Source organism: Nicotiana tomentosiformis, chromosome 2, assembly GCF_000390325.3.
Source record: "Nicotiana tomentosiformis chromosome 2, ASM39032v3, whole genome shotgun sequence".
Lineage (NCBI taxonomy): Eukaryota > Viridiplantae > Streptophyta > Magnoliopsida > Solanales > Solanaceae > Nicotiana > Nicotiana tomentosiformis.
This window is the reverse complement of record NC_090813.1, coordinates 19,300,398-19,319,574: the sequence shown is the minus strand read 5'-3', so window position 1 is coordinate 19,319,574 and position 19,177 is coordinate 19,300,398. Positions and strand designations below refer to the sequence as shown.

The 19,177-nt window shown below is 37.8% G+C and overlaps 2 protein-coding genes across 2 annotated transcripts; both read left to right on the top strand.

Annotated features, from left to right (window-relative positions):
* The first annotated feature begins 6,806 nt into the window (after positions 1-6,806).
* Positions 6,807-8,981, top strand: LOC138904436 (uncharacterized). The gene is made up of 4 exons (XM_070192935.1): positions 6,807-6,987; positions 7,644-7,875; positions 8,042-8,178; positions 8,335-8,981. Exons 1-4 carry the CDS (start codon positions 6,807-6,809, stop codon positions 8,979-8,981), a joined length of 1,197 nt encoding a protein of 398 aa, XP_070049036.1.
* A 2,121-nt stretch (positions 8,982-11,102) lies between these two features.
* On the top strand, positions 11,103-11,735 carry LOC138904435 (uncharacterized). The gene has a single exon (XM_070192934.1). It carries the CDS (start codon positions 11,103-11,105, stop codon positions 11,733-11,735), a length of 633 nt encoding a protein of 210 aa, XP_070049035.1.
* Positions 11,736-19,177: the final 7,442 nt, after the last annotated feature.

The following is a 19,177-nucleotide window of genomic DNA, read 5'->3' as shown; positions in this document are numbered from 1 at the left end:
GATGCCATCATTTAAAGAAGACCGAGAAACCACGTAAGCCAGAACCCGACTCGGCTCCGAAACATCCAATCTAACAAACTGGTTGGCCAAGTCCTGAACATCCAATGCTAATAGCCTCTCTGCTGCCGGTAGATATGCTAAACTACCCAAGCTCCTGCCTTTTGACTCAAGACATCGGCCACCACATTGGTCTTCTCGGGATGATATAGAATAGTGATATCATAGTCCTTAAGCAATTCTAATCATCTCCGTTGCCGCAATTTAAGATCCTTCTATTTGAACAGATGTTGTAGACTCCGGTGGTCGGTATAGACCTCACAAGGGACACCATACAAATAGTGCCGCCAAATCTTCAAGGCATGAACAATCACTGCTAATTTCAAGTCGTGGACAGGATAATTCTTCTCATAAACCTTCAGTTGCCTAGACACGTAGGCAATCACCGTACCGTCTTGCATCAATACTGCGCCAAGGCCAATACGTGACGCATCACAGAACACAGTGTAAGACCCCGAACCGGTATGCAACACCAACAGAACTGGAGCACCCCAAGGTGACACACTAGGCCAAATGAAACCCTTATCAAGTAACTCTTGTAACTGCTCCTTTAACTCCTTCAACTCCACTGGGGCCATACGATATGGTAGAATAGAAATGGGTTGAGTGTCCGGCAACAAGTCAATACCAAAATCGATATCCCTATCGTGCGGCATGCCCGAGAGATCTACCGAAAATACATATGGATAGTCTCTCACTACCGGAACTGACTCTGACATCTCTCACAAAGGCTATATGCATCACACCCCTTCCCAACCATCCGTTGTGCCTTAAGGAAGGACATAACCCTACTAGGAACATAATCCAAAGTACCCCTCCACTCCAACCGCGGTAAAACTAGCATAGCTAACGTCACCGTCTTGGCGTGACAATCAAGAATAGCATGATAGAGCGACAACCAGTCCATGCCCAAAATAACATCAAAGTCTATCATACTGAACAACAATAGATCAACTCTGGTCTCAAAACCGCCAATAACAACTAAACACGACTGATACACACGGTCAACAACACAGGCGTGGACACATAAATAGGAGAACTCAAAGAATCACGAGATATACCCAAATACGGAGCAAAGTAAGATGATACATATGAATAAGTGGAGCATTGATCAAATAAGACTGATGCATCTCTATGAAAAAACGTAACAATACCTGTGATAACTGCGTCTGATGGATGGCAGTCCCTCACCCTATGACGAGTATCACCACACTCAAAGAAAACTCTGGGAGGATGCGGCTGCTGTAACTGACTCGGGCCTGGTCAGCTGGACTGACCGCTGAAAGCACCCCGTGTAGGAGGTGCACTAGACAGTGGCAGTGCATAATGGGCAACCTGAGACTAGGAGTAGCCGGAGCACCATTAGAGGCTAGAAGTGTTAAATGAACTGGACGGCTCACATACCCTTCACCATGACAGGCTGCAACCGGGGCAAGGGCACCACTATATCTGCTAGAATCTCGATGCCTCTTGGCCTCCCTGTCCTCTCTCTCCCGACCCCGCATACCCTCCAATCTCCGTGCGATCTCTACCACCTGCTGATATGGGGTATCTGTCTCTAACTCTCGATCCATACTGAATCTAATACCATAGTTGAGCCCCTCGATAAATTGACAGACTCACTCCCTGACTGTGGAAACTAAGGCAGGTGCATGTCTGGAAAACTCACTGAATCTGACAGCATACTCTGACACGATCATATTACCCTGACGCAGCTGCTCAAACTCTGCGCGCCATGCATCCCGAAGGCTCTAAGGAACAAACTCTCTCATGAACATCTCTGAAAATTGAGCCCATGTGAGTGAAGCTGCCTCAGTTGGTCTACCCTCCTCATAAGCCCGCCAATACTGATACGCTGGTCTCGACAGCTGGAATGTAGTAAAAGCAACCCCGCTCATCTCCACAATACCCATGGTGCGGAGAATACAGTGACACTTCTCTAGAAAACCCTATGCATCCTCTGTAGCTAGGCCACTGAAAGTAGGAGGGTGGTACTTCTTGTACCTCTCGAGTCTCAGCTCCTCCTCTTCAGATGCTGTTGCCCTCACCTCGGGCAAAATTGGGACAACCGGCTGCACTGGTATAACCTCTGGGACCTGGTCAATATGGACCCGCTGCTCTAGGGTACGGGCCGCGGGAGTCTGTGCTCCTCCCCTAGCCTGAGATATGGCTGGTGCAAGTGGAATCAACCCCGTCTGAGCAAGAGTACCAAACATGTTCAAGAACTGGGCGAGGGTCTCCTGAAGTGCAGGGGTAGCAACAGGCGCCTCAGGTGCCTGCCCCCCAACTGGAGCTACTAGTGGCTCCTCTATCGCAGCTCGGACAGGTGCTCTGGCTGCACCTCGTGCCCCTCCTCGGCTTTAGCCCCGGCCTCTCGCGGATCTAGCAGGGGGAGAAAGTGTCTGATCGTCGGATCCAGCGGTGTGTGTCCTCACCATCTGTGAGAGAATAGAAAGAAAAAGATTCAGAATTTAGAAGTCAACAAATTTGCATGATGAGGAATCAAAGAAGTGAAGTTTCCTAACAGTTCCATGGCCTCTCGAAGATAAGTACAGATGTCTCCTCACCGATCCGCGAGACTCTACTAAACTTGCTTATGACTAGTAACACCTATGAACCTAGAGCTCTGATACCAACTTGTCATGAACCCAATTTTCCTCCGTAGGATATCGTGATGGCACCTAGTCTCTAAGACTAGGTAAGCCTAACATACATGAAGGAATAACAGAAATAATAAAAGATATTCAATTTAAATCAACCGACTATCATAAATAATTCCATAACACAGCTGACCATAACTCCCAAAATCTGGTGAGATCGAGTCATAAGCACTACACGAATATACCGAACCAATCCCTAATACATCATTTGTCTAAGTAAAGAGTAAACAGAAGGAAAGAGACAAGATATAGGGTGACTCCGAGGCCTGCGAATGCCGACAAGTATACCTTGAAGTCTCCGATCCAAAGCTCAACTCACGGTTGCCTGGGCTGGTATGAAATACCTGGATTTGCATAAAAATATGTGCATAAATATAGTATGAGTACACCACAACGGTACCTACTAAGTATCAAGCCTAACCTCGATAGAGTAGTGACAAGGTCAGGTTAAGATACCTATTGGAATAAATAAAGAAGTTGAACATGTATGGTACAATATAATAATGGAAACAAGGAAATGATAAAATGAAAAGATACAACAAGAATAGCTACACTGCAATTAAGGAAATAAAGACATCACGGGAGAAACACATAAAAAGAATACCAAAGAAACGATGCAAACAAAACACAAGTGATGTTAATGAAAGGTAACAACAAGAATCACTACCGAGGTACCGCCTCGTAGTCTCATTTCACAAATCAAATCACAATATTTCCTTATACTACCGCGGGAGCCTTGCATTTAGTTTTGAAAATCATTTTCCCGAAATAGCTACCCGTGTTTTAGCCCACCTTATCACACCGCGTGGCTTCAAGTAGCTCCCCTACTAGAAACACGCGTATCAAGCCCACCTTATCTCACCGCATGCGTATCAACCCCAATCCTTATATCACTGCATGCGTATCAATATCACAAATCGCACCTCAAGTGCCCAAAACCACAACTTGCCAAAGAAGTCAACAACAATAATGTTTCCACAATAAATAGCCCATGGCTCAACCACAATATGTATAAGAGTCTCAACAATAACAACCGAAAGTGAATATCTCAACAAGAATGGTATTTCAATCATTTACAACTTTGCCTCAATGTGAATCACGGCCCTTATAACTTCAAACACCATAATACAACAATAATATATTCCAAGAAATAACAACTTTAAGTAAGGTAACTCAACAGTTAAATAATTAATAAGGAAATGAGAGAACAATAGCTTCAACTAAGCATGTAAGGTAAATAACAAGTAAGAGATGAGACAAGTATTTACAATGTCAAGTAAATCACGTAAGGATAGATTAACGATGATGAAAATAACATATTATGATAATTCAATTAAAGGCATTAAAAGAATCTACATAACTTTAACCTGTCGATTACCATATTTAGTCCGTGTACCCACTCGTCATCTTGCGTATACGTCCTTCACGTACTACAAATAACATAAAATAACACCAATCCTAAGGGGTAATTCTCCCACACAAAGTTAAGTAAGACACTTACCTCAAAATACGCTAACTCAATCCGCTAGTAAGCCCTTTTCGCGAATATCCAACTTCAAACGACTTGAATCTAGCCAGAATAACTTTATACCATAAATACAAACCAAAGGAAACTATTTCAGACAATAAAGTTGTAATCTTTAAAGAAAACAAAAAGTCAACTCCGTGCCCGCATCTCGAAACATGACCAAACTTACAAAATCCGAACACCCATTCTGTAAAGCCCCATAAATTTCTAGCTTAAAATTTTAATAATCTCGAAGTTCATAACGTAATTAAAGTGCTCGAAGGGTATAAGGACTTGCACGGTTTAAGCGAAATATTTGGGATAATATGCGTATAGGATATGAACTAATATGGTAGGACGGATACTTAAGAATAAACTAAGTTACCTGACTTTTAGTTGGAAAACAAAGTTGCTGAAATTTTTTAGTATCCAAGTGTATTGAATAATTTCTTATTAGCTAGTATAATAAAGGATAAGTAGCCTATATATTAGTTTAAAATATGGTGAGAGAAGCCAAGTAAACAACTGGAAAGAAAGAAAAAGTTGGACAATTATTTAGCTATGTCCCACGTGCCCACTAGTGAAAACTTTAGGAAAAATAAGTCCACTAAATTAGTGGCAATTGTATGCCTCTTTCGTTGGCTACTTTCAAGAAAGAAAGAAAATAAAGTTTCTGTTTTCTCAAGCTTGCTCACCGCAAGTCTGCAACTGCTTGGGTTATCTTGAGAGTTTGATTTCACGAGAATTTTGTAATCAAAAGTGGCAGATTGACTCTCATTCAGAGGTACCCATAAACTCTTCTCTGGTAAAAATTGTTTATCTACTATCAATTGAGATATGGGTAGGATTTTGAGATTTGAATTTTTTTTAAAAATAAATAAATAATTTTTTTTAAATGCTTGGGCTTTATTCAATAATGTTATTACAATATAGTAAGAGCCTTGGATGTATTTACTTATTATTGGAATCATGATTACCCATTGCTGGGCAATGATGAAGTTTGGAAGAAAAAAAATAAAAAACTTCGTAGTTATAGCTTGTTTTAATGAGTTGTGGGATTAAACGTTACAAATCGATTTATTGAGTTATTACACACTAATTAGTGTTTTAGAACCTAAGTGGGATTTTCCTAGAATAAGAGAACTGTGTATATAGTTGTATTCTTTGGACATGAATTAATTTAAGTTGAACCCAATTGTCATGTAGTTAGAGAAATTGGTGACTTGGGATTCTCTGGAAGATACGTGGAGGCAAAGTTGAGCTTGTAATTGAGGTGAGTTGAGATTTACTTTCCTAGTAGGGAATTCCATTAAAACCCTTGTGCTCCATATGCTAGATAAAGCTAAGTCATGTCTTCTCGTGATCTAATACTCAATTCACTTTATTCTTATTCAGTACGACCTTATATGTGAAATGATTACATGCTTATGTGTATTACCAGTTGTTATGTGCCTTTATTTGTGATATTCACATTCAGTAGGGAGAAGTGGCCAACCTCCTCTATCGTGAGTGCCATGATGTCAGGGTTACCTACCCTACGCTCGCAGGTGCCAACTGTTTGTTGGGGAGATACGCCGACACTCCCCTGTACGTCTTCCCAGATGCTCACGTACGCATGGCTATTATGAGTAACAATATAATTTTCAAAGCTACGTCTTAAAATATATATAACTTAATTTCTACTTCAGATATCAGTTATGGGCTCAATTTCTACGTTAAGTTTCAGTTTCAGCTTACAGTTTAACTTACAGTTTCAGTTTCCAGCTTATTGCCAGGTTGTAAAATTTTATATGATTTATATGATTTTCCGTATATCCCTTTTCTTTCTTATAATTTCCAGAAGATCTCGCTCCGCCTTTTTAGGAGGTAGCCATTGAGACTTACTAGGTATCCTTTGGTGGTACTTAGCACGTTTGGGCCTGTTACATCGTGTGTCAGGTATTGAGGACGCAAGTAACGAGGCATGTGGCTAGAAGAGATATTCTAGATTCAGTTTACAGACTCCGTTGATTCATCCCAGCGGTAGCGGGCCTTTTTCAGACTATTATTTATAACTTTTTTTAATGTTTATTTTATTTCCGGGGGATGCCCCCATAGGCCATGTATTTTAATTTTTTTTTTTCGATTCTAGAGGATCATGACTTATTAGTGGGTCAATATTAAAATATTTTGGGATTTATCCTTTATTTATTATATTTTATCAGTCAGCTTAAGAACTGCAATTTGATTAGAATTAATATTTAAGCATGTTAGTTTCTTTGCTATTGAACTTGAAGTTTGATACAAATAGTATAGGGTTCACTCAATGAGTGGTAAGGGTTGAGTGCCAATCACGTCCTACCCCAGTTTGGGGACGTGACAAGTTGATATCAGAGCAACCAGGTTTATGGAGTTCCAGGGAGTCATGAGCCGTGTCTAGCAGAGTCTCAAATATGCGTATGTTGTGCACCATACTCATATTTGGGAGGCTGCAGGACATGTTAGGAATTTGTTTTTCTCTCCTTTGATTCTTATATCGTGCGTTAGAGCTATACGTTTCAAAATTCTTACACCCATTTATCTCTCGTTTCAGCACAAACAAGATGGTTAGAACAAGATCAACTTTATCCTCTGCTGCTAACAATGTTGAGATACCAACTGCTAATCATCAAGAAGTAGCACTAGAGGTGCAAGCTGCACTAATAGCACCAGTTGCAGTTAGAGGACGTGGCAGAGGTAGAGGTATAGGTCAAAATGCTAGGGGTAGAGGTGGAAATGCCAGAGGTAATCAGGCTGGTGGTAGGGCCACAAGACAAGCACAAGCTCCACCTCAGTAGGTTGTTAATGATCGGGTACCACCACATCAGCAGGATAATCGAATTGACAGAATTTTGGACTTTCTGGAGTCCCTAGCCCCTCCGACTGGTGGTCGGGCTACACCTGTTCATGCTCCTCCTCAGGACCCTCATGATTCAGATAAAGATGTTATAAGAGATGATTTTCAAGCTCCAATCGAGGTACCACCACCAGTTGTCCCTGCAAATATTGCCTAGATAGTGCAGTTACCAACAGGAAAAATTGATCCACATGCCTTTCTGAGATTAAACCTTCCTACTTATAATGGTACCGATAAACCAAATGAACTAATGTTATTTTCGGAAGAGATAGAGAAAATGTTTGTTTCTTTGGGTTGTCTTGAAACATAAGCCGCAGAGTTAATTAGGTTTCGATTCAAGGGCACAGTGGGACAATGGTGGAGAGGTTACAAGAAGGCCAGGGATTCTACATTACCGCCAATTACTTGGCCCCATTTCAAAGAAGCTTTCAGGGCCAAGTTTTTGCCTAGCAGTCGGATGGATGAGCTCCGACGTCAGTTCAAATATCTTAAATAGGGTACCATGCAATGACTGAATATGATACGGAATTTACAAAATTGGCAGAGTATGCACCTAATTTGATACAGACAGAGAGAGAAAAAGTGAGAAGGTTCATTGAAGGCTTGAATCCATATATGGCAAAAGATATGACTTCACATCAGGATGACAAGATTTATCTTCAGGTTGTCAATATTGCTAGGCGTAAGGAGGCTTTTGATAAAATCGCCAGGGAAGCTAGAGATAACAGCAAGAAGGCTAGAACAACAGGTATTTATAGTGAATTTTCAGTTGGGGGGTAAGAACATAAATCATTCAGCTCACATTCAATCAACGGCTCACTCATCTCCTTATCCAGCTCCACTCAGACATGGCCAACAGAGTAAGGTCTAGGCCCCTCAGGGGAAAAGTTTAACTAGTCAGGGCCAACCTCGATTCTCCTATCCTATATGTCCTTTGTGCAGCAAAAGACATCCAGGGAAATGCCTTCTGGGTCAGAAAGCTTGTTTCCACTGCCATGATCCGAGTCATATTAAGAGAGACTGTCCACTGCTTAGACAAGCTCCGGGGAAAACTCCAACCAAACAGGCAACATCCATAGGTAATTCTATAGTTGCACCTCCTCCAGCTCGGGCATCTAATACTCAGACCGGGCGTGGTGCCAATAGAGGTGGAGCTTAGGGAGGTGGCGGACCAGCCAGATTCTATGCAGTTCTAGACAGGCAGAATGCTAAGGCGTCTAACAGAGTTATTACAGGTATTCTCTCAGTTTGTAGTCGCCTTGCTTATGTATTAGTTGATCATGGTTCAACTTTCTCCTATGTGGCTCCTTATTTTTATGTCGAGTTTGGAAAAGCACCAGAAAAATTAGGGGTTCCGTTTGAGATTTTCACACCTATAGGGGAATCTGTTAAAGTTGAGTATATATTCAGAAACTACATCATCACAGTTCAGGGCCGAGAAACATTAGTCGATTTGAACTTGTTAGATATGGTAGACTTTGACATCATAGCTGGCATGGATTGGTTATCTTCTTGTCATGTTACAGTTGATTGCCACACGAAGACAGTTAAATTCTCATTTATTGGGGAAGATCCAGTTATAATTAGAGGTGAAGTGGGTACGCCTGTAGGTAAGTTTATTTCTTACCTTAAGGCTAGAAAGCTAGTGAGCATCGGGTGTTTGGCGTATCTAGCACATGTGCGGGATATGAAAGCTGACTTCCCAATGCTTGAATCAGTACAGATTGTGAAAGAGTTTTCGGAGGTGTTCCCAGATGATCTCCCAAGGATACCACCAGATAGGGAGATTGAGTTTGGCATAGACACATTGCCAGGAACTCAACCAATCTTGATTCCTCCTTATAGAATGGCTCAATCTAAGCTAAATGAACTCAAGAAGTAGTTACAAGACCTCTTAGATAAGGGTTTTATTCTACCTAGTATTTCACCCTGGGGTGATCTAGTGTTGTTCGTGAAAAAAAAAGATGGTTCTCTACGGATATGTATAGATTATCGCAAGTTGAATAAGGTTACTATCAAAAATAAATATCCACTGCCCAAGATAGATGACTTATTTGATCAGTTGTAGGGTGCCAGGTATTTCTCAAAAATAGATTTGAGATTGGGATACCATCAATTAAAAATCAGAGAAGCAGACATCCCGAAAACATCTTTCAGGAGTCGGTACGGTCACAATGAATTTTTAGTGATGTCCTTTGGGTTGACCAATGTACCAGCAACTTTTATGGACTTAATGAACAAAGTTTTCAAGCCTTTCTTAGATACCTTTATCATAGTATTTATCGATGATATTTTGGTATATTCCCGTTGTGAGACCGAGCATGAGAATCACTTGAGAACAGTTCTTCAAATACTCAAGGACCGTCAGCTTTATGCCAAATTTTCCAAATGTGAATTTTGGCTCAATACAGTTACATTTTTGGGACACTTGGTCTCGAAATAAGGCATTAGAGTAGACCAACAGAAAATAGAAGCAGTTAAGAGTTGGCCTAGGCCGACGACCCCTACAGAGATTCGTAGTTTTCTAGGGTTGGCAGGTTACTACCGCGGTGTTGTAGAAGGGTTCTCTTCAGTAGATTCCCCGTTGACAAAGTTAACTCAGAAAAATGTGAAGTTCCAATGGTCTGAAGCTTGTGAGAAAAGTTTTCAAGAACTCAAGAACATGTTGACTACAACCCCAATCCTGAGTCTACCTACCCATACAGGTAAATTTATGATCTATTGTGATGCTTCCAGAGTAGGATTAGGATGTGTTCTTATGCAGAATGACAAGGTAATTGCTTATGCTTCTAGGCAGTTAAAGAATCATGAGAGAAATTATCCTTCCCACGATCTTGAGCTAGCGGAAGTTATTTTTGCTCAAAAAATATGGTGTTACTACCTTTATGGAGAGCAATGTGACATTTATACAGATCATAAAAGTTTACAGTATATATTCAAGCAGATAGAGTTGAACCTGAGACAACGCAGGTGGTTGGAATTACTTAAGGATTATGATTCCAATATCCTTTACCATCCCGGCAAAGCGAATATGGTTGCTAATGCTCTGAGCAGAAGATCCATGGGGAGTTTGACTAGATTGTGTGTGGTCAAACGTCCAATAGTTAAGGAAGCCCAACAAATAGCTAGCCAAGGGGTTCGTCTCGATGAGAAATATGATGGAAGCTTGATAGCAAGTATGAGTACTAAGTCTACTTTAGTAGAGCAAGTTAAAGCCAAACAATTTGATGACCCTAGATTGCTTAAGCTCAAGGAAGGTGTCCTCAGTGGCAAGATTGAGAATTTTGCACTTGATGAGAATGGTATGATGAGACTTAATAGCCATTTATGCATGCCTAATGTAGAAGATCTTCGAAGGGCAATTATGGTAGAAGCTCATAGCTCAAGATATTCAATACATCCAGGTTCTACCAAAATGTATCATGATTTGAGGGATGTTTATTGGTGGAATAATATGAAGCGAGATATTGCAGATTATGTATCACGGTGCCTTATCTGTCAGCAAGTAAAAGCTGAATACCAGAGGCCAGGTGGCTTAGCTCAAGCCATTGAAATACAAGAATGGAAATGGGAAAGAATAAATATGGATTTTGTGGTGGGCTTGCCACGAACTTTTAATAAACATGACTCCATTTGGGTCATAGTGGACTGACTCACTAAGTCAGCTCACTTTTTGCCAGTCAAAACAACCTACATGGCACCCCAGTATGTAATATTATACATAAAGGAGATTGTTCGATTGCATGGTTCTCCCATGTCTATTATTTCTGACAGGGGTGCACAGTTTATTGCCCAGTTCTGGTAGAGTTTTTAGGAAGGTCTCAGTACCCGAGTTAATCTAAGTACAACTTTTCACCCTCAAACGGACGGGCATGCCGAGAGGACAATTCAGACTTTGGAAGATATGTTACGAGCATGTGTTCTTGATTTTAAAGGAAACTCGGATGATCATCTATCTTTGATTGAGTTCGCATATAATAACAGTTATCAAGCGAGCATTCAGATGGCCCCATTTGTGGCCCTATATGGGAGGCGATGTCGTTCGCCTATAGAGTGGTTTGAGTTAGGTGAAACGAAGCTTATTGGGCCAAACATAGTACATGATGCCTTGAAAAAGGTGAAACTTATTCAGGAACAACTTAAAATAGCTCAAACCCGACAAAAGTCATACTTAGATATAAGACGCCGCGATCTTGAGTTCAAAGAGAGTGACTATGTATTTTTAAAGGTGTCTCCAATGAAGGGTATCATGAGGTTTGGTATAAAAGGGAAGCTTAGCTCAAGATATATAGGGCCTTATCCAATTCTTAAAAGGATTGGACTTGTGGCGTATCGACTAGCTTTACCTCCAGAGTTATTTTCTGTGCATCCAGTTTTTCATGTATCCATGCTGAAACAATACTTTGACAACCTGAGTCATGTACTTAATAGACATGAGATAGAGATTAATGATACTCTGACATATGAGGAGGTCCCTGTAGCTATAATAGACAGGCAGGTTCGTAGACTTCGAACCAAAGACGTTGCTTCGGTGAAAGTAATATGGAGAAACCACTCAGCTGAGGAAGCTACATGGGAGCCCGAGAAAGCCATGAAGAAAAACTATCCTTATTTTTTCGAGATTTCAGGTACATAATTCATTTTAAGCTTTAAAATATTTATATTGTCAAGTTATGTGATATTTGTGCTTATAATGATATAAAATAACTTTGGCGGGTATATGGGTGTGCCTTGAGGTTGTATATTATTGGATTGAGTGGCTAGAGGTGCAAAGTGTTATTGTTATTGGGATGTTGGACATGTTGAAAATTTATGAAAAACTCCAGTTACAAGGGAGACTCTGCCGAAAATTTTGGAAATTTTAGGAGTTAGTCAAATTTTGGGGTGCTAATATCTTCCTTTAAGACTAAAGAAAAATTACGACACAACATTCGAGGACGAATATTCTTAAGCGGGGGAGAATGTAAAGCTCCATAAATTTCTAGCTTAAAATTTTAATAATCTCGGAGTTCATAACGTAATTAAAGTGCTCGAAAGGTATAAGGACTTGCACTGTTTAAGCGAAGTATTTGGGATAATATGCGTATAGGATATGAACTAATATGGTAGGACGGATACTTAAGAATAAACTAAGTTACCTGACTTTTAGTTGGAAAATAAAGTTGTTGAAATTTTCTAGTATCCGAGTGTATTGAATTATTTCTTATTAGCTAGTGTAATGAAGGATAAGTAGTCTATATATTAGTTTTAAATATGGTGAGACAAGTCAAGTAAACAACTGGAAAGAAAAAAAAAATTGGGCAATTATTTGGTTATGTCCCACGTGCCCACAAGTGAAAATTTTAAGAAAAATAAGTCCACTAAATTAGTGGCAATTGTATGCCTCTTTCGTTGGCTACTTTCAAGAAAGAAAGAAAATAAAGTTTCTATTTTCTCAAGCTTGCTCACCGCAAGTCTGCAACTGCTTGGGTTATCTTGAGAGTTTGATTTCACGAGAATTTTATAATCAAAAGTGGCAGATTGACTCTCATTCGGAGGTACCCATATACTCTTCTCTGGTAAAAATTATTTATCTGCTATCAATTGAGATATGGGTAGGATTTTGAGATTTGAAATTTTTTTTTAAAAATAAATAAATAAAAGGATTTTAAATGCTTGGGCTTTATTCAATAATGTTATTACAATATAGTAAGAGCCTTGGATGTATTTACTATGAATTTATTATTGGAATCATGATTACCCATTGCTGGGCCGTGATGAAGTTTGGAAGAAAAAGAAATAGACAACTTCGTAGTTATAGCTTGTTTTAATGAGTTATGGGATTAAAAGTTACAAATTAATTTATTGAGTTATTACGGACTAATTAGTGTATTAGTACCTAAGTGGGATTTTCCTAGAACAAGAGAATTGTGTATATAGTTGTATTTTTTGGACATGAATTAATTTAAGTTGAACCCAATTGCCATATAGTTAGAGAAATTGGTGACTTGGCATTGCCTGGAAGATACGTGCAGGCAAAGTTGAGCTTGTAATTGAGGTGAGTTGAAGTTTACTTTCCTAGTAGGGAATTCCATTAAAACCCTTGTGCTCCATATGCTAGATAAAGCTAAGTCATGTCTTCTCGTGATCTAATACTCAATTCACTTTATTCTTATTCAGTACGACCTTATATGTGACATGAATACATGCTTATGTGTATTACCAGTTATTATGTGCCTTTATTTGTGATATTCACATTCAGTAGGGAGAAGTGGCCAATCTCCCCCAGCGTGAGTGCCATGATGTCAGGGTTACCTACCCCACGCTCACAGGTGCCAACTGTTTTTTGGGGAGATAGGCCGACATCCCCCGTACGTCTTCCCAGGTGCTCACGTACGCATGGCCATTATGCGTAACAATTAACTTTGCAAAGTTACGTCTTAAAATATATATAACTCAGTTTCTATTTCAGATATCAGTTATGGGCTCAATTTCTACGTTAAGTTTCAGTTTCAGCTTACAGTTTAGCTTACAGTTTCAGTTTCCAGCTTATTGCGTGGTTATAAAATTTTATATGATTTATATGATTTTCCGTATATCCATTTTCTTTCTTCTAATTTCCAGAAGGTCTTGCTGCGCCTTTTTAGGAGGTAGCCTATGTGACTTACTAGGTATCCTTTGGTGGTACTTAGCACGTTTGGGCCTACTACGTCGTATGACAGGTATTGAGGACGCAGGTAACGAGGCATGTGGCTAGAGGAGATATTCTAGATTCAGTTTACAGACTCCGTTGATTCATCCCAGCGGTAGCGGACCCTTTTCGGACTATTATTTATAACTTTTTTTTTACGTTTATTTTATTTCCGGGGGATGCCCCCATAGGCTATGTATCTTAAATTTTTTTTTTTCCGATTCTAGAGGCTCATGACTTGTTAGTGGGTCAGTATTAAAATATTTTGGGATTTATTCTTTATTTATTATATTTTATCAGTCAACTTAAGAACTGCAATTTGATTAGAATTAATATTTAAGCATGTTAGTTTCTTTGCTATTGAACTTGAAGTTTGATATAAATAGTACATGGTTCACTCAACGAGTGGTAAGGGTTGAGTGCCAATCACGTCCCACCCCAGTTTGGGGGCGTGTCACATTCAATAAAGAGTCCAGACATACTAAAATTATTCAAATCCGACCTCAAATCGCCTTTCAAATCCTCAAAATACGGTCTATGAAGTTTTCATAATTTTTCCCAACGTTTCTAACACAAAATACTAATTAAATGGTAGAAACAATGATGGGTTGATGTATAATAGCCAAATCCGAGTTAGAATCACTTACCCGATCAATTCCTTGAGAATTCCTCTCAAAATCGCCACAAACCGAGTTCTCTAAGTCAAAAGATGAAGAATGAAATAAAACCCACGTTTTTGAAATTAAGTACTGCTGCCCAGTCATTGCCTTTCACGATCGCGGAGAACAAACCTTCCCCAACTCACAAAATCTCTTTCACAATCACGGAGAACAAACCTTCCCTAACTCATAAAACCTACTTCGCGATCGCGTGAAGCCAGTTGCGAACGCTATGACTAGCTTCCTCAACTTACGCGATCGCGTCCTAGGCCACGCGATCGCGAAGTACATCGCGTGCCTCAACCCCAGCCTCTCCTTCCTTGTACGCAAATGCGGTTCAACTCACGCGTTCGCGATGCACGAGCTCCTCAACCTTCGCGATCACACCCCTTACTTCATGAACGTGAAGAGTGAAATTCCATCAGTCCCTAAGGACTCTACGCAATCACGGGAGTATCTTCGCGAACGCATAGAAGGAAACCAAAACAGGAAAAACTAGCAGTCCTATTTCAAGAACAAAAGGTCCGAACTCAGTCCGAAACACGCCCGGGGCCCCCATGACCCCGTCCGAACATACCAACAAGTCCTAAAACATGATACGAACTCGCTCGAAACCTCAAATCATATCAAATAACACTAAAACTACGAATCACACATCGATTCAAGCCTAATAAACTTATGAACTTGTAACTTCTAAAACTAATGCAGAAATATACCAAACCAACTCCAATTGACCTCAAATTTTGCACACAAGTCATAATTGACACAACAGACCTATTCCAACTTCTAGAACCGAAATTCGGACCCGATATCAATAAAGTCAACTCTCGGTCAAACTTCTCATTCTTCCAAACCTTCAACTTTCTAACTTTCGCCAATTCACGTCGAAACGACCTACAGCCAAATTAATATCCGGACACGCTCCTAAGTCCAAAATTACCATACGGAGCTATTGGAACCGTCAAAATGCCATTCCAGACGCGTCTACATAAAAGTCAAACTCCGATCAATTCTTTCAACTTAAACTTCCAACTTTGTGACTAAGTGTCCCATTTCACTCCAAAAACTCACCCGAAACCAAAACTAACTACCCCAGCAAGTCACATAATCACAATATAACATAGGGGAGACAGTAAATTGGGGAATGAGGCAAAAATATTCAAAATGACTGGCCGGGTCATTACATACATTACATTCATTTCTCATCGAGGAACGAAACCCAAACAAAAGAAGAAAAAATCTAGGAGTACTTGAAGGGGTGTCAATGGTTCGGTTCGGTTGGTTATTTTATAAAATTCATACTATACCAATTTTTCGGTTATTCTATTATGTATAACCAAAATTAGACTTTTCGAAACCGTCCCAATCATGTCAGTTTCTCTTCGGTATCGGTACGGTTTGGTTAATTTTTGGTATTTTTTTAAATGTCATATAAAAGTCATTAGTAGAAGTAGAATGCAATAACATACATACTTTTATAGGACTTAGCAAAACTCTCTAGATATTTTTACTGTTTAAAGTGTGATGAATTAAGAAAACATGAAAGATAGCGAGACCATCAACTATTCTATAGCAGCATAAAAGAAACTAAGCAATGATAAAGAAAATATAAATCACACAAGTGAAAAGATATTAACTAAGTTGGAACTCAAGAATAAGGTTTATAGAAGATTAAATATTCAAAAAAGATAAATCTAAATCATACGGAAGGAAACATATTCAATACATTGTAGTTTGTTACTCATAATCGCTAGAATACTTTGTGTCTTAGCTTGCTAGTAAATATGTTGGAAATAATTAAGTTTCAGTAGGAGTAACATAATAGGTTTAAAATTAGAATTTTGAGTTTAATTACTTGTTGGCTTGTAACCGTGTTCATAATTCCTCCCTCCTCCCCTCAATTTAGGAGGATCCTTTTTTCATAATTCCAAGGACAAGGATAAATTTAATGCTTTTTATTATTTTTAAACTTAATATACAAATATTTCATAAGTAAATTTATTCGCTACGGTTCAGTATTTCTTCGGCTTAATCTATATTATTATAAAAGTATAAATACAATATCGGTTTACCAAAATAATCTTAAAATATTAAGCACTTTAATAACGTTATTTAGGATAAAATTGTAATTAACTATGAAGTCAATAAAATCACTGAGGAAAAAGGGAATACTTTACTAATTTAACGCCAAAACCCTTCTTTGTTGCCGTGTAGGAGAGCTGGAGACTACATGTGTATTTCTACAGCAACTCTAGAACCAAAGATCACAAATTTATAAGAATTCATTCCGTTTTTCAAAGTAAGCCACTTATATAAAGTAAAGTAATAAGATATCACTGTATAATCTTATGCGAATTAAATTTATCCTTCAAAATTTATTGTGCTAGATAAACATTACTTTTGTCTTGATCGTATTTTTTTAATTTCCTCCTAAATATTAGTTTCACGAACAAGATGCAAAAGAATTCTTTTTGTGATACAATTTTTAGAAGATAACAAATTTAATGAGAAAATTCATAAAGTAATTATTATTTTCCAATTATTAAAGAACAACTAAGAATTTTTTAAGAATATAAATGTGTGAGAAAGAGAAAGAAAAAGGTTGGTAAGAGTCAATACCATTGATGCTTTTGCAAATATAAAGATCTAAAAGTGGAATGCCAGATCGGTCTTTTACTCTTTGTAAATAAAATTTATGGTGGATAAAATTATAATTACGATTAAATATTCAAAAAAAGAAGTGGAATAATCTTAAGAATTTGAATGAACAGAAAATAAATTATTTTTTATGTTAAGACCAAATAATCAAATCTTTCAATTAATTATTAGCAATATAATCCAGTTCAATTATTTTTTAAATTCATTGTGAGTAAAATTATTTTTCAAGTTAAAAGAAAATCTTAAGGCACATAAATGTATTCTATTAAAGGAGCGGTAGAGATTAAAAGAAATTAGATCACAAAGTAAAAAAGATTAATATAGTATTAAGAAGGCCATACAAGTGTCTAAGGAAACACAATCAAAGCTAAATTTTGATAATCCCGCTATACCATAGTATTAAGAAGGCCATACAAGTGTCTAAGGAAGCACAATCAAAGTTAAATTCTGAACAAGAACAAGCTTTTAAGACTATATTATAAAGAGTCGACTATGGTATAGCGGGATTATCCTTTGTAGATGTCTCTGACGGAATCGAAATAATATTCCTATGTCATTACTTGTAAATGTCAGATCAAGATGCATGATATTGTTAGTAATAATAATAAGTGGTGTACCGACAACGATTTTATTATGAGGTCTTAAAACTCACTTTAGATTTCATATACCTCTTCAAAAGATTAAAATAGCCATCACAAATATATCAAAGCAGAGCAATAGTGCTAAATTTATAAGGAAAGCCAAATTAATATTATGGGATGAAGCATGTATGGCTAAGCGCCAAAGAATCGAAACAATTGCCTAGAGTTCTAGAGATATATTGGATATCAATGAACCGTTTGGTAGAAAAGTAATAGTTTGTAAGGTGGTTTCTGTCAAGTACTATCAGTAGTTCCAAAATCGACAAAAGAAAAGACCATATAAGTTAGCTTGCCAAGATTATACTTATAGCCTCAAATAAAAAAATTTCAAATGACAAGAAATATAAAAGTAAGAATAGATCTAACATTCAGCGACTTCTTGCTTCCGGTCGAAAATGAAAAAGATGATTTGGTTCTTCTAGAATACTTGGTTATCAACCACAATGGTAATATTAGTGTATTTAATAAGAAAAAATATTATCATCATTAGATTAAATGCAATTTTAAGTTTTATGGTAAAAAATAAAATATTTTTCAGTTTTGATTCAGCAGAAGATGATACCAACAATTACTACCAAAAGGAATACTCAAATACTTTAATATCAAATGGCCTTCTACCATCCAGGTTTGTTGTCAAGTTCATTATTTCTTACGTATGTTAGTGTCACCATATATATAATAGACTAAGGTAAAATTGATCTTCCATTGCATATATGTTAATTTTGAAGAAAAATATGCACGTCATGCTGCTGAAAAACTTAAATCCGCCGAATAATATATGTTATAGTACACATATAGTATATAGAAATTTTGACAATAATGTCATATACATGTAGAAATTATGATACTGATCAATGTACTTCTAAGTATGTGTTTATCCCTAAAATCAACTTTTGTTTTTCGAAACTAAAGAATATCCTTTTAAATTTGTATAAAAATATTTTTCAGTATGTTTATGTTTTATAATTATAATAAATAAAGCACAAGGACATACATCCTAAATATTGGACTATATTTACAATAATATATTTTCTTGCACAAATAACTATATGTTGCACTTTCAAGAGGGATATCAATATCGACAACAAGAGTTCTGGTTATAGCAGAACAACCAAAGCATTAGAAGGAAACATACATAAAAAAATATCGTCTACAAAGAAGTGTTTGGTAAGATACCATCACATTAGATACATTTAAGTTATAATTATTATCTAATCAACATGATTAAATTGATCATTTGTGTAAGTTTTGATGACATCTTTTCATTTTGAATTCACGTATTATGTTAATGTAATAATATTTTTTTCATTAATTAATTTCTTTCCTTCTTCCATATAAATAAATATTTAAACCATCATGTGTCACTATTAACGTGCAACACACGTTTATAGAGCTTTATATTGATGTTTAGTCAGCGCTAGTTTCCGTTCAGTTTTATATTTTGCTTCGC

What these genes read in the sequence shown, in the direction of transcription:
- LOC138904436 (XM_070192935.1), top strand. Translation starts at nt 6,807, where the DNA reads ATGGTTAGAACAAGATCAACTTTATCCTCTGCTGCTAACAATGTTGAG. An exon ending in TAGAGGTGGAAATGCCAGAG is followed by an intron (nt 6,988 to 7,643) that starts GTAATCAGGCTG and finishes CAAAATTGGCAG; the next exon opens with AGTATGCACCTAATTTGATA. An exon ending in CAAACAGGCAACATCCATAG is followed by an intron (nt 8,179 to 8,334) that starts GTAATTCTATAG and finishes GAGTTATTACAG; the next exon opens with GTATTCTCTCAGTTTGTAGT.
- LOC138904435 (XM_070192934.1), top strand. Translation starts at nt 11,103, where the DNA reads ATGGCCCCATTTGTGGCCCTATATGGGAGGCGATGTCGTTCGCCTATA.